The sequence below is a fragment of the Pelodiscus sinensis genome, chromosome 2, assembly GCF_052426305.1.
Source record: "Pelodiscus sinensis isolate ZL-2025 chromosome 2, ASM5242630v1, whole genome shotgun sequence".
NCBI lineage: Eukaryota > Metazoa > Chordata > Testudines > Trionychidae > Pelodiscus > Pelodiscus sinensis.
The window spans coordinates 116053927-116077484 of record NC_143053.1 but is presented as its reverse complement, the minus strand read 5'-3'; the positions used below and the strand labels follow the sequence as shown (position 1 = coordinate 116077484).

At 43.8% G+C, this 23558-nt stretch overlaps 1 protein-coding gene across 5 annotated transcripts in view; it reads left to right on the top strand.

Moving 5' to 3' along the window:
• Nucleotides 1-22974, top strand: part of FARS2 (phenylalanyl-tRNA synthetase 2, mitochondrial) — a 393359-nt gene extending 370385 nt beyond the window's left edge. For 4 of the 5 annotated variants that reach the window (XM_089776401.1, XM_075921300.2, XM_075921296.2 and 1 more), the window contains one exon: nt 19662-22974. In XM_089776401.1, coding sequence (XP_089632527.1) covers nt 19662-19800 — 139 coding nt within the window. In that variant the 3' untranslated portion in view covers nt 19801-22974. The remainder of the gene's footprint in view (nt 1-19661) is intronic. The other variant, XM_089776398.1, reaches the window with a different exon arrangement.
• Nucleotides 22975-23558: the final 584 nt, after the last annotated feature.

The following is a 23558-nucleotide window of genomic DNA, read 5'->3' as shown; positions in this document are numbered from 1 at the left end:
CTTCACTGGACTCTTCTGGAAGAGCTCTTGAGCGAGAGGGCTTATTCCTGAGCGGGAGCCTCAGAATTCTGGTGCAAGAAGCACTGATTTCATAGGGTATGTCTACACTACAAAGTTAGTTCGAACTAACGGATGTTAGTTCGAAATAACTTTCATAGGCGCTACACTAGCACTCCGTTAGTTCGAACTTAATTCGAACTAACGGAGCGCTTAGTTCGAACTAGGTAAACCTCATTCCACGAGGATTAAGCCTAGTTCGAACTTACTAGTTCGAATTAAGGGCTGTGTAGACCCTTAATTCGAACTAGTGGGAGACTAGCCCTCCCCAGCTTTCCCTGGTGGCCACTCTGGCCAACACCAGGGAAACTCGTCTGCCCCCCTCCCGGCCCCGGACCCCTTAAAGGGGCACGGGCTGGCTACGGTGCCCGTGCCAGGTGCAAGCCTGCCAGCACCCAGCCAGCAGACCCTGCACCTGGCACGGATCGAGCCACCCACCCGATGCCCCGCAGCCCTCCCCCTCTTCCCGGAACCAGGTTGGCGGCTCCCAGGAGCTTGCCCGGGACCGCAAGAGGCGGGCACCCGCCTGGGCTAGTGTGGACATCGTGGACCTCGTCCACGATCTCCGCACTAGGCTCAGGAACGTGGCCGGCTAGGGCAGAAGAGCTGCCAGCCTGGCCACCCAGGAGCAGGAGTGCATGAAAATCAAGGGGGTCCACTGAGACCCCCAACCCTGAGCCCTGAGCTTTCAATGGCTGTCCTGGGTCAGACCAAACGTCCATCTAGCCCAGTAGCCTGTCTGCCGACAGCGGCCAACACTAGGGACACTGGAGGGGATGGACCGAAGACAGTGACCAAGCCATTTGTCTCGTGCCATCCCTCTCCAGCCTTCCACAAACCTTGGGCAGGGACACCACTCCTGGCTAATACCACTCCATGGACCTAACCTCCATGACTTGATCTCACTTCCCTTTAAACTCTGTTCTAGTTGTAGCCTTCACAGCCTCCTGCAGCAAGGAGTTCCACAGGTTGACTCTGTGCTTTGTGAAGAACAACTTTCTGTTACTAGTTTGAAGCCTGTTACCCATTCCTTTCCTTTGGTGTCCTCTAGTCCTTCTTTATGGGAACTAATGAAGAACTTTTCTGTATGCACCCTCTCCACCCAACTCATGCCTTTAGAGACCTCTATCCTGTCCCCCCTCCGTCTCCTCTTTTCTAAGCTGAGAAGTCCCAGTCTCTTTAGCCTCTCTTCATATGGGACCTGTTCCCAACCCCTGATCATTTTAGTTGCCCTCCCCTCTCCCAGCCTCTCTCTTCCCCTCTCCCACCTCCTTTTCCCAGTCTCCCCCAGTTTTGTTCAATAAAGACAGATTCCATTTTTGAACACAATTGTCCTTTATTTTGTACATCAAGAAAAGGGGCTAGGGAAGGGTAAGTGGAAGGAGGTGAGGGAGGAATGGGGTACACGCTCCCGATGGGGAGGACTGGGCTGGCTATGCGGGCTTTTGGGGTGGAACCTCTCCTGCAGCCCCCCGATTGCGCCCTCTCCCCAGATGGCAGCCTGAGGCAAGTGCAGCCGGTCTGATGGCCGAGTGGTGTGATGTGCCCAGTGTGGGTAGTCCAGGCACTCCAAGCCAGGACTGCTTTGCAAGCGGGGCACCCCTGAGAACTGTCTGTCTGGGGTGGGGGTCGGGATCCTTTAAGCACAGCCCTCGGCTAGCCTGAGACAGCATCTCCGCGCTCTAAGTCCTCCTCTGATGCCCTATCGGCACTGCTTCCGACCATCCTTAAGCCCGGTTCAGGGTCCACTTAATGTGGACATGCTAGTTCAAATTAGCAAAACGCTAATTCGAACTAGTTTTTTAGTCTAGATCCGTTAGTTCGAATTAGCTTAGTTCGAATTAACGTTGTAGTGTAGACGTACCCATACAGTAGAACGTCAGTGTACTTGCGAAAGAACACACGGGCAGTGTAGACAGGCAGCAAGTTTTTGTGCAAGAGCAGCTGCTTTTGCGCAAGATCGCGCCAGTGCAGACACAGCCTAATTGTTTGCTCACTTTGCAGGTCTCTTCTTTCTTCTCCTTAATGCTATGCTCATGTTAACTCATCTTGCCCTTTATCTCTGCCACCAGCCCTTATGGTAAATGGTAAGGAATGGAGTTTGCATGACACTTGTAAAAATCATGTGTTTGATTAGTATTGTGATGGGGTGAGGTCACAGAAGGGGTGCTTCCTGGGATGCTGACAGGGCCACTGCCACTCACTTTCCTGCTCTCTGGAGTTTCTCACTACCCTGTACTGCTGAACCAGCTCCCTGGTCTCCCCCAGCCAAGGCATAGATCTGAGATCATTGGCCTGCCACTCCCTGAAAAATAGTACAGACCCTGAAACTCTTCCAGTCCAAGGAAAATGCAGTTTAGGGCCCAGCTTCCTGGGATCGCACTCCCCAAATGGGATCAGAACACGAAATGAATTATTTAGGTAAGCCCCCTTTAACAATGAAAGGGGTAATGTGCACACTGATTGTTCCCTCAGGTAACAAATATATACACTGAGCTTGATAGGAAATAAAAGTGATTTTATTAAGTACACACAGTAGGATTTAAGTGGTCATAAGTGAGAACAGGCAGAGCAAAGTACATTACAAATTTAAAATAACAGAAAATGCTTGGCTAATTCTAAAACTAAAACCTCAGTACAGACTTACCCTAAATTTGTTCTTATTCCAGCTAAGTCTCCAAACCAGGGAAGTCTGATTTTCCCTGGGCTCTCTGGTTCACTTTCTTGTGCCATGCCAGCCAAAGACAAAGAAACTCTGATTTCCTATTGTTGTATAGATACCACCTTTCCTTGGACAGGTACTTGGTCCGCCTCTACCAGCTGGGGTGGACATGTGACTTCCTCAGACCAATCACTGCTACAACTTAAGGGACAAAAGATGGTGTTTACATATGACTGACCAGACATTTAGGCATCCCAGCATTGGAAACACCCTTGATGGCTTTCATTTGCACATTTTAAACTATTTCATACCTAAAATATTTAACTTTACACACAAGAATGATACATACACCAAAATAAGATTTATAGATCCAGCGGATTAAGGCATTAAGATTCAAAGGAAATTTGTCCCAAACATATATGATTTATGCATATTTGTGTCTCTCTGTCCATTTCATAAAGCGGGGGTGGGGGAGGCCTATCATAAGTATATCTCTTTCTCTGGCCCTTTTTATGTCTTGTCTATTGCACATGGGTGGACAGTGCCCACATCAACCCATGTAGTCCATGAGATGCTTTACTGCTTACAGAGAGGAAGAATGGTCCAGGGGTTTAATGTGTTACCTTCGACTTGGGAGACCTTGGTTCAGGTTCAGTGAGACTTTCGGCAAGTCAGTTGTCCTGTACCTGAGTTCCTTTTAATATGCATTTTTAAAAGAGAGAGTGGGTGGGACATAACACTTCCCTACCTCACAGAGGTGTTGTGAGACAAATATGTTGCGATGAGGGTCATAAGTACTAAAGGTAGATTGCTCTCCCTAATTCTTATGCACCGGTTCACATTCTGGGGCCTGATACTGATAGATTTTATCTATTTAAACCTAGTTCTTCAGATTAGGTATGATTTATTTTGCAGAAGTGTCGAAAGTCCCCAAAGTGGAAAGCCCATTAAGGTCATTCCCAAATGAAGCTGTAATTGGTATGAAACACCCTTTCTATATTAGCATGTATTGCTGCTCTCCACTTATTGTTCACATTACTGGTGGTCTTAAAGGAATGGTTTGGCCTTATGGTATTTGGCTCTGTGATGGCATCTGAACATAGTTTCCTTCTTCTCTATTGTCTTCTCTGTCTTCATTTCATAAAAGCTTTTGACGCCTGTAACAGTCACTGTCTATTTTTGGTTAAGCTGGGTGTGCAGTTTTTAGTCACAAAGGTTCTGTTGTTTAATACTATTGGAATTGACTAACTTTTGTTTTTATTTATTGCCAAAGACACTTTTTGCCTGAACTTTCTTCAAGTTTGGAATTTGATTTCCAGAGTTAATGAGAGGATGGAGTTTTGTCTAATAGAAAATTCCTGAGCGCCTGCTGTCACATTGATCTAGTCAGGCTTCTTAAGAGTTTGAATTGTTTTCACTTCTCTTATAAATTCTCTTTTTAGTCCCCAATCAGATATATTTTTAACTTGACAGCAATATCATTTTTAGTAATACTTTTTGTAGTCTTTAGTATTAACATCTAGTTAACAAAAAAAACCCTCCTGCTAAATATTTATACCTTTTCCTCTTTGATCTTTTATGAAAAAAAGTCTGAAAAAAATCCCACTGCACATTTTTACAATAAATGCTTCATATGGCATTTAGAAGAGTCCAGTTACACTTCTCATGTAGGATTTGTTCTGATGTTGAGAAAGCATGTCATGCTTGGGTCCTTATAGATGGCAACTCATTCGCAACAATTGGAGAGTTTGGAATGGCCCTGATGACCAAATGATAGGATAATTTTTGTTGCTACTTTCACAGGATCAGACAAGGTTTGGAACCCTGCACAGGTGTGTCAAGGAGAGAGAAAATACAAGGCACCTTTCTCCCTTTCTCTCACTTGCATCCCCAGAACTGGGAACAGTAAACACGGTGTCCATGTGCTCAAAGATTGAAAGAACTCTGTAGAGCTAGTGTGACTTTTGTCTTCTGCAGATGGGCTGTGAGCCTACCCCACCTCTATACCAACCAATAGCACTGGCTGTAGGCAAAGAAGAGCGAGTGTTAGAATAGCATAGTGGTTATGCTCTATCAACATCCTGCACAATGTTTGCCAGAGGTCCCTCTAGTGCAGGGGTGGGCAAAAGGGCCTCCGTGGGCTGGATCTGGGCAAACTTTGTGTGCTTCTCTGATAAGCAAATGCTTATCAGATAGTCAAATCGACTAGTCGATTTCCACCCCCTGCAAAAGTGGGCAAAAGGGATGGGCAAAAGGGTCTCCATGGGCCAGATCCACCCACCAAGCAGGTTGATCCGGCCTACGGAGGCCCTGCCGCTCCCCCGCCTCCAGGCCCATTAGAGCCTGGGATGGGGGAAGCGCACGAAGTTTCCTCTGCCCTGCCAGGAACACAGCACTTTGAAATGCTACGCACTCCTGACAGGGCAGGAGGAGACTTCATGCACTCCCCTGCCCCCAAACGCTGATTGGCCTGTGGGTGGGAGGAGCATGCAAAGTTTCCTCCACCCTACTCCCACCCTGTGAGGAGCATGTAGCACTTTGAAGTGCCATGCGCTCCTCGCAGGGTGGGAGGAGGCTTTGCATGCTCCCCCGCTCCCAGGCCAATCAGGGTTTGGGGGCGGGGGACTGCATGAAGTCTCCTCCTGCCCTCCCAGGAGAGCATGGCACTTCAAAGTGCTACGTGCTCCTAGCAGGGTGGAGGAAACATCATGCGCTTCCCCCGCCCCCAAACTTTAATTGGCCTGGGAGTGGGGGAGGTGCAAAGAGTCTTCCCACCCTGCCAGGGGCATGGGTGTTTAGTGGGAAGGGGGCCCCGGCCAAAAATTATTGCCCACTCCCGCTCTAGTGCATTGTTAGTGCCACAGGCCCACTTTAAGAAAGCTGCTAATGGGCCGCTCTGGTTTGTTTACTTGATGGCTCCACAGCCACGAAGCATCATGTCTCACATTGGCTCCAGTTAGCTGTTTGCCGCAGGAGGGCTTTGAGAAACACTGCTCTAGTGTCCTAGATCTCCATGCACATGTAGAGCCCTGCACAGATATATATCTACATGCATATTTGCATGTGCAAAAATGACCTGTGGATATCCACATCAACATCTGCAGATGCAGATACTCATGGATATAAAGCAGATACCTGTAAATTTGCAGGGTTCTAGATACAAAATTGGCATCTGTATCTGCAGCTGTATCCTCAAAACTGAACTGTGGATATTTGTGGATTTGCAAGGCCCTGCACATTAGAGATGTAAGCTATTGTGTAATTGAATAGTCATGTAATCGCATGAAATCCTAGTGTTTACACAACTATTCAATAGTCCCTGGGAGGCAGGGCCGGCAGCTGGTATGCTCCTAGCCACACTCCCAGAGAGGTCCCTGCCACCCCACACTGTTGCCTCTGTATCAGGTGGCAGGCAGAGCTGGTCCGCGAAGTGAGACAGTTTAAAATCCAGCTCCCCTTGCGGACCGGCTCCCTGCCTCCCTGCGCTGCTGCTTCTGCTTCTGATACAGAGGCAGCAGCGTAGAGTGGCAGCAGCATGGACAGAGGCTGCTTCGCAGGATGCATACAGAGGCAATGGGAGGAGGGGTGTAGATGACAAGATTAAATGGATAAGCCTTAGCTTATTGAGTAATTGTGTAGTCAACTATATATTGACATCCCTACTACGCATATACAACAACCAGTCCATAACTAGTTAGGATTTAGGAACCTGAGGGAAATGTGACAGGAAACCAGAAATAGAAAGAGGGACAAGGAGAGTTGGTCAAAAAATTATGTCATTCCTCCCCTCCCTGAAAAATTTTGACTTTTCTGTGAAAAATTGAAAAGGAAAAATTTTGGTCAAAACCCAAAGTATTTTGACTCAGGATGCTGCCAGTGTGCCTCATGGGAGTTATAGCTCATACTCTTATTCTTCTCTACAGGTGGGGGATCCTGCCAGGGACTATATCTTCCATGATACACCATAGTCTCCTCTTTTGGAGAGGGGAGGTGTTATATCTTGGAAGCAACTGGATATGTATGGAAGCAAAGGGCCCAGACCAAAGACAAACATGAGAACATTAGGTAACTAAACTACAGGTCCCATGTATCTAAATCAGAAGATTCCATTTTTTTGAGTGAGAACAGGGCCTCATATAATGTTAGGAGCATAGCAGATTTGGGCACATACTTACTCTTTGACAGTTAGTACCATAGCCTAGTACTGTTCACTGTAAATGCTTTGCCACTGGCTTCTACCAGTGTCAACTTCTACCTCAGATTTTTCATGTCTGATGATTACAGTGGTATGAATGACAGATGGAAAGACAGACTAGAAGGCTTTGAGATTCTGTTCTATTCTGAATAGTTATGGGTGAGGACCAGAACTGGATGGTGAATCAGTGGAGGTTTCAGGATACTAATGCAATATATTGGTGCTTTTCCTTTAGGGAAGTAAAATCCCATTTAATTAGTTAGCCGGTTAAATATGAAGTTTAACCAGTAAAATGATTAAATAGGAGTGGCCCCTGTGCAGCGGACGGAGGCTGCTTCAGCCAGCTGCTTCCAGCCTGGCACTAAGTGGCTACCTCTCAACTCTCTGCCCCAGCATGCCGTGGGTTGCTGCTGGGTAACGGTTAACCAGTACTCAGTAAGCACCACCCATTATAGCAAATGCTTACCAGGTAACTGGTTATCTTCCTTCCTCTCCCAAGAGGTGCTTGTTGGAATTTTCTAGTTATACTTAGAGTCCCCCGCTGACCCTGGGCTCTATGCTGCACTGCCGCTTTCAAATGCCACTTGGAGCCCGGGTCAGCGGGAGACTCCTCAGCTGATCCCAGGCTCCACACGGCATTTTCCCAGAACTCAGGATCAGCTGGGGAGTCCCCACGCAATCACTGGGGCAGCCTTTCAAAAGGGCAGCATTGCACAGCTGATCCCAGGCTCAGCTGTGCATCGTTGCCCCTTTGAAATGCTGCCGTGGAGCAGGGTACAGGCTCCATGTGGCGCTGCTGTTTTGAAGTACCTCCTCTTCCCCCCCCCCCCTTTGCTGCCTCTGTCTGATAGAGGCAGTTTGTGTGTGGGGAGGTGGGGGGATCGACTAGTTGATTCGACTATCCAATAAGCATTTGCTTATCAGATAGTTGACTAGTCCTTAACATCCCTACACAGTACCAGTCAAGTATTCATCATTACGCCAGGAAGAGAGAAGATTCTTTTAGCTTATTGCATAGCTTGGTATATATTTACAAGAATTTGTTTTTTTCATCACAATAATATAGCTGTCTGCCCTTCTATTTCATCTCACACTTTCAGTAAACCTTGATGATCTGTGGAGATGGTGAAAGAAGGTGTTTTGGGGTCAAAGCACTGATGGTTGTGTACACCAGCCATTTGTATTACTCCACCAGACTGTATAGAAGTTTTGCTTATTAGTGGTTGAGGAGCTAAAAATTTCAGAATTGTCTAGCTTTACTAGATACAATATTAGGCATGGATGTGTTTTGCTATTGGAAACCATAAGATACTTTTTGTCTCTTGATCTTGATATATGATACCAGATTTTAAATTTAGCTCTACATTAAGATCTTGATTTAAAAGAAAATTAAGCTGAGGAAAAGTTTAGAAGGCTCAGACTTCGGTAATGAGGTACAGAGCTCTTATCTCTGGATCACCAGTTCAAATCTGGCCCTAGTTAGTGAGAAAAACATCATTATCTGATTAATACTGTGAAGTAAATTGTTAATAATCTCAATCTAGCTCCCTAGTACAGTGGTTCTCAAACTTATTTGATTATGCCTGCCCTCTCACCACACTAGTACATATACCAATAAAAAATCAACATGTAATTCTTACTAAATATTTAAAACAGTAAGGTATTGATTCAAAGAGAGGGAATGATCCATTGTAATAGGAGCAAAACCAAAACTGTGATTATGGTTGATGCTCAAAATTTAAGACTCTACCCTCATTTTGTAGTAAACAAATTAAAGCACAGAAGGCATTGACTTTGTATAATGCTATGCAAGCTTAACAGAAAGCCGTCAAAATGTACAGCACCATCTGAGGATCTAACATGTCTTGAGGAAACAGTTTGCTAGTTATTCTTTGGAGTGGGTAAAATGTGGCAGTAATTTTTTCCCCTAAAACTTCTCTCTCAGACACACACAAAACATACTCCATGCCCTAGTATGAAAACCTCTGTCCTCATAGGTAAGTATCTGCCTCGCGAAAAATAATTATAACCACAATCATCAACTTTATTTGGCGGATTCCACTGAGTTGCCATGAAATGAACATCCTTGAAAACAGGGACTATCTTTCTACTGGATGAGGGCTGAGTCATGTTGGAAGGCAACTTTCAAGGCCATTACCCATGTTGTACGTTCTGTGGATTTAATAGAGAACTTTATTTTCTAGGATCAGAGGGGTAGCCGTGTTAGTCTGAATCTGCAAAAGCGGCGAGGAGTCCTGTGGCACCTTATAGACTAACTGAAGTGTTAGAGCATAAGCTTTTGTGGGCAAAGACCCATTTCGTCAGATTTGAGGCTAGAAAATAGCCTTATTTTCTAGGCTCTCTCAGTCTAGTGCAATGGTCCCCAACGCAGTGCCTGCGGGAGCCATGGTGCCCGCCGGTGCATTTATGTGCACCTGCCGAGTGACCAGTGCCGGCCCAAGCCATTCTTGCGCCCCGGGCCTTGGGTGCATGGCGCATGCGCGGCCCCCAGGCATGTGGCGCATGAGCGGCCCTGCCCCCGAGCGCGCAGAGCATGTGCGGCCGCGGCCACAGCCCCGCCCCCAGCAGTGTGGCGCATGCCCAGCCCCAAGCCCAGCCGTACGGCGCATGAGTGGCCCCACTCCCGGGCTCATAAGCAGCCCTGCCCCGGCCGTGTGGCACATGCGCATCTCTGGCCATATGGCGCATGCGCAGCCCCGCCCCCAGCCATGTGGCACATGAGCAGCCCTGCCCCCCTAGCACCCGGCAGCCCCAAAAGATTGGGGACCACTGGTCTAGTGTCTTTCACTAGCATCAAGTTCATGTTCAATAAACAAAAATATAGTCCACTTTTCAAAATACTGTATATCATAGGACACAATGTGAAATGGGATATCTACATTTGAAAGAACTGTTGAGCATGTGGCTTTGAATAAGGCCTTTTATTCAGTGAATTACTTGTCTGAATATTCGCATACATATTACTATGGTAATTGAATTATTTGTTGTTGACAGCATGGTATATTACACAAGGCTTTTGCCATTTTCTATGATGTTGTTCCTAGCAAAGAGCTCTATTTGTCAATTGTAAATGTTATTATATGACATATGCTAGTTATGTATAGTGTGGCTGTGGTGTATGTGGTTTGAAAGCATGATCTTGAGAGGAAGGAACAATTATCTGTTGTCTGTAGTGTTTCATGCTGTATCTTTGGTTTGTTTTTGTTTACACTCCAGCCCTAAAGAAGTGAGTAGAGTGAGGGGGGAAAGAAACTTTGAGTGTGGTAACAATTTCAAGCTGAGCCCTTGGTGAGGTGGGGAATCTGAGAGGCACTAAGCCTGGATGTATGCCCACACTTCCCATTGACTTGGCCATGAGTCCTCCGGTGAGAACAAATACCCCATTTCTCCAATGCCAGTGAGAGTTCACCATCACAATTGTACAGTGGAGGAAGGGACTTAATGTAGGTAGCATTGGTTAACAACAATGCTCTTCTGCTTATTCTTTCTCTGTGGGAAATTATCCTCCTTGCTTTCCTGTTCCCCAAAACAAACGCAACAGTCTAGATAAATGTCCATGTCTCTATAATCTCTGTCTACTCCATTCATCTGAAGAAGTGGGTTGTACCCTCAAAAGCTCAAGATACCAACTACAAGTTTTGTTAGTCTTTAATGTGCTGCTAGACTAGTCGTTTTTTAATTTTTTCTACAAACAGAGAAAAATTTTTCTACAAACCATCAGGCGGTAAAAGTAACTTAAAATTTCTTACAGGTACTGTCCTATTGCAACCCGGGTCCCTGCCAGCTCTTTAAATAACTCCCTGCTGGCTTTTGCCATAGCTCAGCCAGCTCTTGCTGTAGCTGTGCATCAGGGCGCACCCGCTTACTTTCACCTCTGGCCCTATCCTCACTCCGCTCCTTCACTCCTATGCCCTGCCTTCACTCTTCTTCTTCTTGCTAGGGCTGCCAGATGGTTTCAACCAAAATACCGGACACACTTGACATTACATCACAATCTACATTACATCTTCTTTAGAAAATACCTAATTCAACTGTTTCATGTGAGACTCCACATTAGGGGAATGAATGCTGCCTTTGAGTGCCTAAAATGCTTTTTTTTATTCTAGGTTTTGGTAATCCTTTGGCCTGATTGTGATCTCACACTGGTTTTATGTTGACTTAAATAGGGTTATTTTGGGAGGTGGAAGTGGGAGGAGAGACAGAGAGAGAGAGGCTATGTCTAGATTGCAAGTTTTTCCGGAAGAGATCTTCCGGAAAAACTTATTTCCAAAGAGAGCATCTATACAGCAAAAGTGTAATGAAAAAGTGATGTGCTTTTTCGAAAGATAGCAATTTCACATTTCAGTTGTGATTACTGTGGACGGAGTGGTCGCCAGGGCACCTGTGTTTTTTCCCGGATGCCTCTTCTTTTGAAAAAACACTCTCTTCCGCATCCACACATGCCTTTTTCCAAAAAAGCTTTTTCAGAAAAAGGCTTCTTCTTCGTAGAAGGTTTACCACTGTCAGAAAAACCCCTCTGTTCTTTCAGCTTCCTGCTGAAAGAACTCAATAGCAGTGTGGACGTAAGTGTAGTTTTTCTGGAAAAATGGCTGTTTTTCCAGAAAAACTCGGGAGGGAGGGAGGGAAGAAAGGGAGGAAGTTTGTTTGTTTGTTTGTTTGTTTGTTTGTTTGTTTGTTCACTGAATATATACATGTTTTCTCTTGTGGCATCGGACTGCCTCACTATCTTCCTGCTACTTTTTCCCTTTGAACAGTGCTTCAGTATATCTTATTGTGTTTCGTTACCTGAAAGCTGCAGAGGGGATTGTGTCACTAAGATCAGTTCAGGCCTAATGAAAGGAGAAAGAGGCTGTCTGATTGTAAACCATACAGGATTGTCTGAAGGAAGGTGCAACTTAAGTAAATAATGTCCCCTGCTCTGAGTGTTAATCCTGAATGTTTACCTAGCAAAGCTGCTGTCCCAGTTGTGTGGCTTAAACTTTCAGCTGTTTGAAATATAGATCTACAGACTCTTACATGGGGCTGTAGCATTGTATTCAGGGTGGATTTGATTAGGCAGGAGACTCTGCTTTTTGAAGTTTATTGTGCATCCCCTATTGAACAAACATTTTTTTAAAAATCCTTCTATTCCTAGTTAGTAACAATCGCTATATAATCTCAGCTAAAAAAGAGGTGGAAAGCGATATAATATACAAGCAAAATGATCAGTGTAATACTAGTCACACCTTGGGTATGTCTACACTACCACCCTAGTTCAAACTAGGGTGGTTAATGTAGGCAACCGAAGTTGCAAATGAAGCCTAATCCGAACTACCTACTCCATGCCACATGTAGCTGCGGGCACGGAGTCTGAACTACCGGGGCTTTAAAAATGGCGGCGCCCGGCAAGATGCAAATAAAGCCCGGGATATTTAAATCCCGGGCTTCATTTGCACCTTCGATTGACTACATTAACCTCCCTAGTTCGAACTAGGGTGATAGTGTAGACATACCTTGATAGTTACTTCTGTGTTTAAATCATTGTTTGATCTCAGGCTTTGTCTACACTGCAGAGTTTTTGCGCAAGAAGCTTTTTGCAAAAGAGATCTTCCACAAAAACTTCTTGTGCAAAAGCGCGTCCACACCTCATAAGCACATCGCAAAAGCGTCCACCTGTGCTCAACCCCTGTTGAGGATCCACACACACCTTTTTGCGCAAGAACGCTTGTGCAAAAATGAGTTATTCCTCATAGAAAGAGGTATACCTACCCTGCAAAAAGCCCTCTGTTCTGCCGCCTTACTGTAGATTTTCTTGCGCGAAAACATGCTTGAGGTGTGGACACTCCATGGATTTTTGCGCAAAGCTGGCTGGTTTTGCGCAAAAACCTTGTAGTGTAGACATAGCCTTAATGTTTGTAAATTAATCACACTAAATGTGGTTCCCCTACAATTCAGCCCCTCTCCTATTTCTTCCACACCAATTCTTAGTTCTAGCTAACAAAGCACCCAGCCTGAGCTGCTTTCTATGGCTACTATTCTCTCTCATTGAAATCCCTTCTGAAATCACATCTCTTTAACACCCACAAAAAGTCATCTACATACTCTTGTCTCTATATCATGAAGGAACCACTCCTCTGCACTGGAAGAGGAGCTTGAGTGATGAGAGGGGACAGCATAAGGATGTGCAATCCAAAAAAAAGTTGGGTTTTTTGAACCCGAGATTTAATTGCAGTCAGTTACATTTCTAAACACTGGCCTTGGCCATAGGAAGGGCAAAGTTGTGATTCCATCCTCTTTACTAAAACAAGCCTACATGTTTTCTAATGTGATACATTTTCCAGACCTCAGGATCAGGGCCAAAGTTGCATCATTTTCTAAGAGCCTTTACCCCAGAGTCTCAAAAGCAGTTTACATACAGTTATTATTGGAGTTGCAAAATGTGAAATAGCAGGAAGCCCTGTCCATTTCCCCTGCTGGAAGGAGTGTTCCCCTGACCCCAGCCTTTTAGCGCAACACTGTCAAGACCATACACCCTTCCTCCGATGACCGTGGGTGCACCCCACAGTTTGAAAACCTCTATTATACAGTATATTTCAGAATTCTGTCATACCCTCTCCCTCCTCCCTTCTCTCTTTTTTCCTTTTCTTCCCCCCTTCACAACTGCCAGAGCTTCTGAAATTGGGGAAAGCTCAAATGCTTTCCTCTGATACTTGGAGTTAACTTAAGCTGTTAGATGCTGGGTATAATAATACTGTCAGTTCCGTATGATTACAGTGTAATCATAAACCATTTTCAGTCTCTGTAGATTGCTGATGACATGCCCAGGCTACCAAAGTACACATTGTACACTAGAGTGAAAGCTTTAGAGTTCAGTTTCATGTGAAGAAGTGTATTGCACCCATGAAAGTTCATGATACCATCTAGATTTTTTGTTAGTCTCTAAGATGCTGCAAGATTATTTGTTGTTTAAGTTTATTTTCTGATGTGACAGGATGTTGTGTGCTGCATATCTCAGCACAATGTGCACCACTATTGCTTGCCATGGTGTAAGTAGCTACATAAATGAAAAGAGATGTCATTCTCTTTTCTATGTACTGCACCTTCAAATGCAAAGGAATCTTCACAGGCGGAGCTTAGGGTTGCCAGGTGTCCAGTATTTTCTGATTTTTTTCCCTGACAGGAGGCAAAAATAATGGACACCTGGCAACCACATGACACACTCAGCAACTGGGTCCAGCCCCCAACACCTCCCCGCGCTCCCTGCTTACCTGGTTCTGCAGGGGCTTGTCTTGTGGTTGGAAAGAAAAACAAAATGGCCACCAGCAAAAAAGCCTCTTCTTAAAGGGGCCATGCTCCTTTTTTATTTTTATTTATTTGCTTAATTGCTGTCGGAGGGGAGGTCCTTTTTTTTCCTCAACAGAATTTTTTTCCCGGTGGTTTTTTGAGGGAGGGGTTCGGTATTTTTGGTTAAACCATCTGGCAACCCTAGCGGAGCTGTGAAGCAGCTGTCATTTTATTTTTTATTTGAGATACAAAATGTAAGTGTGCTTCACTAAGCACACTTCTTTCTCCGTTCCACTCTCTCATGTGGAGACTTTACATTTGTTCTTTCTTGTTTTCCTGTTATCTGAAATAAAAATAATAATCTGTACTGAAAAATACATGTTTTATTCTATATGTTTGGAAAAGCATCAACACCACTTCTAGTTAGAGCTGCTAGTCATAAGAACATAAGAATGGCCGTACTGGGTCAGACCAAAGGTCCATCTAGCCCAGTAGCCTGTCTGCCAACAGTGGCCAGCACCAGGTGCCCCAGAGGGGGAGGACCGAAGACAATGATCAAGCGATTTATCTCCTGCCATCCTTCTCCAGCCTCTGACAAACAGAGGCCAGAGGCCATTTCTATCCCCTGGCTAATAGCCTTCTATGGATCTAACCTCCATTAATTTATCTAGCTTCTCTTTAAACTCTGTAATAGTCCTAGCCTTCACAGCCTCCTCTGGCAAGGAGTTCCACAGGTTGACTACATGGTGTGTGAAGAAGAACATTTTTTTATTACTTTTAAACCTGCTACCCATTAACTTCATTTGGTATCTTCTAGTTCTTCTATTATGGGAACTGATAAATAACTTTTCTTTATTCACCCTCTCCACACCACTCATGATTTTATATACCTCTATCATATCCCCCCTTCGTCTCCTCTTTTCTAAACTGAAAAGTCCCAGTCGTTTTAACCTCTCTTCATATGGGACCCGTTCCAAACCCCTAATCCTTTTAGCTGCCCTTTTCTGAACCCTTTCCAAGGCCAAAATATCTTTTTTGAGGTGAGGAGACCACATCTGTACACAGTATTCAAGATGTGGGTGTACCATAGTTTTATACAGGGGCAGTAAGATATTCTGTGTCTTATTTTCTATCCCTTTCCTAATAATTCCTAACATCCTATTTGTCTTTTTGACCGCCGCTGCACACTGTGTGGAAGTTTTCAGAGAACTATCCACGATAATTCCAAGATCTCTTTCCTGATTTGTCATAGGCAAATTAGCCCCCATCATATTGTATGTATAGTTGGGGTTATTTTTCCCGACGTGCATTACTTTACACTTATCCACATTAAATTTCATTTGCCATTTTGTTGCCCAATCACTCAGTTTGGTGAGATCTTTTTGAAGTTCTTCACAGTCTGCTTCTGTCTTGACTATCTTAAACAGTTTAGTATCATCCGCAGACTTTACCACCTAACTGCTTACCCCTTTCTCCAGATCATTTATGAATAAATTGAACAGGATTGGTTCTAGGACTGACCCTTGGGGTACACCACTAGTTACCCCTCTCCATTCTAAAAATTTACCATTTATTTCTATCCTTTGTTTCCTGTCTTTTAACCAGTTCTCAATCCATGAAAGGACTTATCCCTCTTATCCCATGACAATGTAATTTACACAAGAGCCTTTGGTGAGGGACCTTGTCAAAGGCTTTCTGAAAATCTAAGTATACTATATCTACTGGATCCCCCTTGTCTGCATGTTTGTTAAGCCCTTCAAAGAACTCTAATGATTAGTAAGACATGATTTCCCTTTACAGAAACCATGTTGACTTTTGTCCAACAAATTATGTTCTTCTCCTGACAATTTTATTCTTTACTATTGTTTTGACTAATTTGCCTGGTACTGAAGTTAGACTTACCAGTCTGTAATTGCCAGGATCGCCTCTAGAGCCCTTTTTAAATATTGGTGTCACGTTAGCTACCTTCCAGTCATTAGGTACGGAAGCTGATTTAAAGGGTAGGTTACAAACTACAGATAATAGTTCAGCAGTTTCCCATTTGAGTTCTTTTAGAACCCTTGGATGAATGCTGTCCAGTCCCGGGGATTTGTTAACATTAAGTTTTTCTATTTGTTCCAAAACCTCCTCTAATGACACTTCAATCCAGGACAGTTCCTCAGATTCATCACCCACAAAGGACGGTGCAGATTTGGGAATCTCTCTAACACCCTCAGCCGTGAAGACTGAAGCAAAGAAATCATTTAGTTTCTCCGCACTAGCTTTATCGTAGTCTTCACGGATGGGATGCTGGGGTAGGGATTTGTCAGAACTGATCAGGTAGCTGCTGGCTGTGGAACATTATTTAGCTGAGATCATGCAGTGACTGGTGAAATAGGGTAGATCTGAAGACATGGTTATAGACTGTCTGAATAAGGAAGGAGATAAATCTGTGGGGAGTTTCCCCTAACTACTATGACATTTCTGCTCACTGTAACACTGGTAAGTCCACATGGATCTGGATTCAGGCAGTGGTTGCTTTCCGATCCCAGTTGGGCATGTCCTCCCCCGCAGCTCTCAATTGTCTCTATATCCTTCCCCTTAATGCATTCTCATGTACGTCCTCTCCTTCCTTAGCTCCTCTGTCTGGGGCACGGTCTTCCCCTCTTACAACCCCTGTGGGATTCCTTCTCTTTCCTTGTTCAGTTCTTATTCCACCCTGATCCCAATTGCTTCTATTACTATATGTTATTGCCTCAATACTCTCCCGTTTTTCCCCGTTTCGGAGGGAAAGGATCCCCATATTGCCTCTGCACCTGATTCATCAGTTCCAGCAAATCCCTCCATTGTTGGGGCTATCCGGGCTGCCACAACCATTTTTATACCACGGCAGTAATCCATCTGCCATTTCCCTGAGTTCTGTCGTTGTCCCGGAAACCTGGTTTAAAGTCTAGGTGTTGTTTAGGGGTTTAAGTCCTCCAGAAATCCATGCTAGTGCCAATTTTACCATAAAGTCGGATGAGGGATGTCCAGGTACCTGTTTCATAGTCAAGATCTGTTATTTAACAGAACAGAATGGGAATTGTTCCACAATAATGGCCAAGGTGACAAGCAAATTCTGATTTCCCCATGCTACTATCCGGTGTAATTCCTCATCCCTTAAGGGGCTAGTGAGTGGAATCATAACATCCCATTCCTCGTGAACTATGGGTTCAGCTGGTTCAATATACCCTAGTCACCCATTCCAGCACTTTATTCGGGTCAAGGGGTCCTATTTGGGCAGCAATGGAACAGATTAGAGCTGGGCTCATACGTGTTACCTTAGTAGTAACTGCTCCTCTGCCGGCTATTGGGAGGGAAAGTGATTATTCGGTAATAGCTGCTACCAGGTTATAAATGGGATTCTGGTGTGTTTCACCTTGAGTCTTGACATCATTTTCCTCTTCCCAATCGGAATCCACCCAAGCTTCTTCAGAATCTTCACTTATACAAGCGACCTGTAGATTAGTGGCAGCTAATTGCTCTTGTAAATGTTTAATTTGTTTTTTGTGTTGAGTGCAGTTGTTTTTGGTCGATGAGCTAACCTGAAGAGTTAAAGATCTTAAGAGATCTTGTAACCCTGGCACCAACTTAGATTGCTTCTGTGAGCTTTTAAATTCAAACTCTACATTCCTCAGCTCCCCACGAACCTCTGCCAATGATTCCCAGAGCTGACTACGAACTACTGCCTGGTGTTCATTCTGACTAATAGATTGCTTTAAGCGTTCCTGTTGTTCCTGTTACCTATCCTCCAAAGCTCGGTATTCCTCTTGCCATTGCTGATTTCTTTGAACAAATTCCTGAAGCGCGATATATGCTAAACTTACTGCTCCTGCCTGTTTCTGGCACTCTGTTAGCTTAGTACTGGACACATATGCTCAAACAATTGTTCCAAATCTTCTATGTTGTGCTTTCCTTGCCTAACCATAGCTCGTGATTCCCAAGGGGGATGGACCCACTGAACTGAGCGACTGAAATATATTCAATCTTGAAGCACATTTACACAGCAAGGCTAAAACTGAAATGAATATGCAACTTGAGCTACATCAATTGTGTAGCTTCAGTTAAAATAGCTTATTTCGGCTTTTGGCGCTATCTACACAGCAGGAAGTCCAAGAAAGAGCACTCTTCCTCCAACTTCCCTTACTCCTCATACAATGAGGGTTACAAGGAGTCAGAGTAAGAAGTCCTCCCACTTGACATTATTTCAACATTATGTCGCAATAACTGCTTATAGTGTAGACTCGGACTATGTTATTTCGGAATAATGTCAAGTATTCCTAAATAATGCTGCTATGTAGATGTAGCTTTGTAGGAGTAAAAGACAGGACTATGCAGCACTTTAGGAGTGTGTGAACAAAATGAAAACTGCCTCTGAAACTGCCTCAGTACCATGTATACAATAGCACTGCTACACCAGAGAGGGGCCAATAACGACTACATGGGACCCCACAAATGTTTGGTGCTGGGCCCACAAAATCTTCGTCTGGCCCTGCTCTTAGTGTTTGCTGCAACTGAGCTGAAGCAACATAGTGTAGAGATTTGTGAAATACCCTCACTATCAGTGTTACCTGCTAACACTGTAATATTGCCATTTGTTCTCTTGCTTCTGCATTTGCAAGACACATTAGACTGAGATGTAAAATCCCTTGTTTTCCTGAGTGTAATCCTTCCACTGTTGTGTTCTTTTGTCTTCACTTTCCATTGGAATGTCAGCACAGTGAGCTGTTGTCAAGATAATGCTTATTTTATTCAGCGGTCAAGGACATAAGAATGGTCATACTGTGTCAGACCAAATGTCATCTAACCCAGTGTCCTGTCTTCCAACACTGTGAGGGCCAATGTGAGGTGCCCTAGTGGGAATGAACAGAGCAAGTAACCATCATGCGATCTGTCCCCTGTTTGCCCATTCCCAGCTTTTGGCAAACAGAGGCTAGGGACACCATCTCTGCTCATTCTGTTGGCCATTTGGTGGACCTATCCTCTATGAACTTAAGTAATTGTTTTTTGAAACCTGTTATAGTCTAGGCCTTCACAATATCCTTGGGCAGGGAGTTCCATAGGTTGACTGTGAGTTATGTGAAGAAATAGTTCCTTTTGTTTGTGTTAAACCTTCTACTTATTAATTTCATTTGATGACTTCTAGTTCTTATGTTATGAGAAGAAGTAAATAACACTTCCTTAATTTCTCCAGAATATTTTTCAACATGTTGGAATGGTAGTAGGTAAAAAGTGAAGTAGGATCCATTCAAGTGAGATTATGAAATTAGTTTTACTTATATCCTTTGTATAGATTTACATTACATTTAGTCCTGACTGTCTGCACTGTGTATTTTAGCATTACATTGCTGATAATTTAAGCAATAAAAATGGCAAAACAAAAAACTGTGATGGGGAAATGTGTGTCTATGTATGTGTATTAGGTTTTTCTTGTTTGTTTTCTAGGACAAAGAAGGTCAGCCATTGCTATCGTATCACTTACCGTCACTTGGAGAGGACTCTGACTCAGGTCGAGGTGCATCGCCTTCATCAAGCCATAGAGGAATCTGCAGTACAAGAACTGGGAGTGGAGGGCAGATTCTAAAATCCCTGCTTTAGCAGTCCCAGACACTGTTAGTGTTGGGGGTTTTGTTGGTTGGTTGGTTGGTTGGTTGGTTGGTTGGTTGGTTGGTTTTCTGGTGGGTGGGTTGGTTGGTTGGTAAAGAAAGACAGAGAATTTGGTCAAATGTAGAACTTGGAAGCCTTTTGATAAATTGGCAGTGGTAGAACTTTCAGATCATAAAGATTACTGTTTAGAAATCATTGACAAAGCATTTGTTCTTTATTTTAAAAAGGTGGGGATGCAATAATGTAAGATTTCTCTCCTGTTACATTAAGAAATACTCTGCCTGGTGGTTTTCTGTGTTGTTAATTGGTCCCTGGGTTCCATTAAAGTGTAAACGCTTGGCATTATTTCTGTGTTGACAGAGTTTTCCATCCACATAATGAGTGAAGCAAAACACATTTTAGCTCTCCGTAGAAAAACTGTTCAATTTTTGTTCCCTTTTAAAATCAACAGGGCACATTCTGCCTCAAGAAAAACTTTCATGAAATATACCTGCAAAGTTTGGATCCTGAGCCAAGTTGATTGGTCTTGGATTTTGGTTTGGCCTAGTATTGCAGAAGGGATAGAAGGGGAGTGTGGCTCTAAGTGCAAGTCAGAAATTTCCCAGCATGCCGTATGTTTGGATGTGGCCTCCAGTGGGGCCCAGCTGTACTCAGACCAAAGCAAAGAGAGCCTCTTTCACTGCTGGCCACATGTGTTTCACATGCAAAGCATCTGCTTCAAATCTGCGTTCCTAGGATGTGTACTGTGGCAAAAATGTCCATCACCTGCGTCATCAGCCAAACACTGATATTGGTGAGAAGATGGAAGAGGAAAGTACCCATTATTATAAGGCCATGAAAAGCAGAAATATGCAGGTATTTAAACTCCCGTAATGATGTGCTGCCTAACAGAAATCATCCATTGAAACACATGACCTTTGAGGAAGAAAGCAGATCTTTGATAGACCCTTTTTTAGGTCAGTCACTTTATTGGATGCTTACTTCTTCCATGACAGGTTACCATAAGCAAATTTTGGCAGTGAAATAATGCTGGAGGCTCATGGAAATTTTCAAATGAGCTGATAAATACTTGGTGAAACAACACTCAAATGCAGAGATGGTACTGTGAGCCATTGTTCTTGCCTGTGATTATATTAACATGGTCTTTCAGGTAACTTACCAATTTGCTGACTCAACAAGGAAGTTGCCTTCTTCAAGGAAGGGGGTAGTAAAAACAACACATTAAGAACCATCCAGCATTTTATATCCGACCAAGAGATTACTGTGCAATAAACATGTACGTAACCAGAAGAAGCCAGCAACCAGCACAGATGGGACATAATTATAGAGGTCCTTGTAATTTCATTATTCAACAGACTTAGCTGTATAAACACATTTTAATCTAAATCACTGTTGCACTATCAAAATAAAATGATTATGAAGACATCACGCTAGATTTTTTTTCTACAAGGCAAACAGAGTAGGAGCCATTTGCACAACAGAAGAACCTACTTGGTAACCTTTAAACAAAAATCTACTTTTTTAAAGAACCAGTTTCCTTAATTGTATTATGTGTCATTAGATTCTCTCTTGTTTTTAATTCCCGCACCTTTTAGAAATCTCATTAAGGATTAGGGATGTTAAAATGAATTTAATTATATAACCGTGTAACTGCTGAAAAAATGCAGAGGTTACACAGGCGGCAGTCCATTCCCCAGGAGCCAGTGCTCACTGAGAGCCAGCTTTTAAGCCACGCACACTGGCTCCTGCCTTCCTCACACCTTGCTCTGCTGCCTCTGATACAGTGGGAGTGGGGGCAGGCAGCTCCCTGGGAGCCGGTGTAAAAGGGGAACCAGCTTTTAAACGGGCTCCCTGCAGCTACTGGGAGTCTGCATGTAACTGTGAGGGTTAGGTTAACCGTGTACACAGTTACACTTTCATATCCCTGTTAGGGATTACTACAGTGGAAGGGCTTTTTCAAAAATTGCACCAGAGTGGTGATTATTTCTTGGCCAGCCAATTCAGGCAATGCTGCCACCTGGGGATCTCCAATAAATCATGCATGATGCAGGTTGGTGTGTTCATTAATCACGTTGCAAGAGAGGAGATTACCAGCTGCTTCCTGCTGTGTGAGAGCATTCATAATACCCAGTGCCTCTTGGGGGAAAGATGGCGTCTCCTCTTTTATTATGGCCCTGCCTGAGGCACATTGCAGGATTCCCTTTGCCATTCAATAGGGAAACCTCCATCTACTGCTTTCCAAACCCCTTTACTCTGCCCCCACCATACACCAAGATTCCTTAAAGCAATCTTGGTTTTCCCATGAAATTGGTCCATCAAAATGTGTGACATATATTTAAGTGAGGAAAATATTGGACAAGGAACCTTGGGTCTCACAACTAGAGGCGTGAATTAAATGGCTTAACAAGGGCACCCAGATGTTCTTCAATCAGCCTGATTCTTATCCATTAACATTTAGGCTACGTCTACACTGGCATGATTTTCCGGAAATGCTTTTAACGGAAAAGTTTCCATTAAAAGCATTTTCGGAAAAGAGCATCTAGATTGGCACGGATGCTATTCCACAAAAGCACTTTTTGCGGAAAAGCGTCCGTGCCAATCTAGACACGCTTTTGTGCAAAAAAGCCCCGATCGCCATTTTATCCAGCGGGGCTTTTTTGCACAAAACAGTACTGTGCTGTCTACACTGGCCCTCTTGCACAAATGATTTGCGCAAGAGGGATTTTGCCTGAACAGGAGCAGCATAGTATTTCCGCAAGAACACTGACGATCTTACATGAAATCGTCAGTGTTCTTGCGGAAATTCAAGCGGCCAGTGTAGACAGCTGGCAAGTTTTTCCTCAAAAGCAGATGATTTTGAGGAAAAACTTGCCAGTCTAGACACAGCCATATGGTACTTGGCAAGATCCATATTGCAAACTGCCTGTACTTAGCAGCAGCAGAGTGGGGAGAGGGGAGGAGAAGAAAGTATCTAACCTGTTGGTGGGGAAAGGGTGAGAAGGTAGGTGAGTTCTTGAGAATGCTTTTACAGAGGTGTCACTGTCAGTAATAAGTAGTTTTCTGCTTCACTGTTGATCTGCTTTCTTCTTTTAAAATGTATATGATTCTACTGTCTTCAATTTTGTTCATTAATAAAAGAGTATTTTGTAAACGCTGCAGTGTTTTTGACCCTTACTGTAAAATATTACAATAATATTTTATGAGGGATGAACTCAGAGAACCTTCCAATGGGAAGAAGAAGATCTCAATGCTAAGAACTTCATTCCATGTCATATAGCTTCTAAAAATGCCTTCTTCCATCAGTGACTGTCTGGAAAGCTTTACCCTGCTTTCCTGGAGGATGATTTGGCTACTGTTATCCATACCTTCATTATCTCTAAACTGCATTTTTCCATCTCATACTTGGGAGTGAGCAAGTCGAGCATGGTACAGTCTACAACTTCCAACTCTTCAACAGTATCAGTTACCAAGAATATATCCACCCACTATGTTAACCATCTATACGTCATATTCAGGATCTCATTTGTTCTCTATGAGGCCTCTCTTTGCTTCTCCCTGAGACCACTGTCTCTCATCACAGCCATTCTACAGGATCTCAGAAACTACTAATCTCTACTGTTCACGTGGAAATGTGGGAAAGGGACAGAGCTTTCTGTGAAGCAAGATTATGGAATGATGGAGGTAAGCATGACTGTAGATCATGTTGCTTTTGGACCAAAATGCAAAAGTGACTTT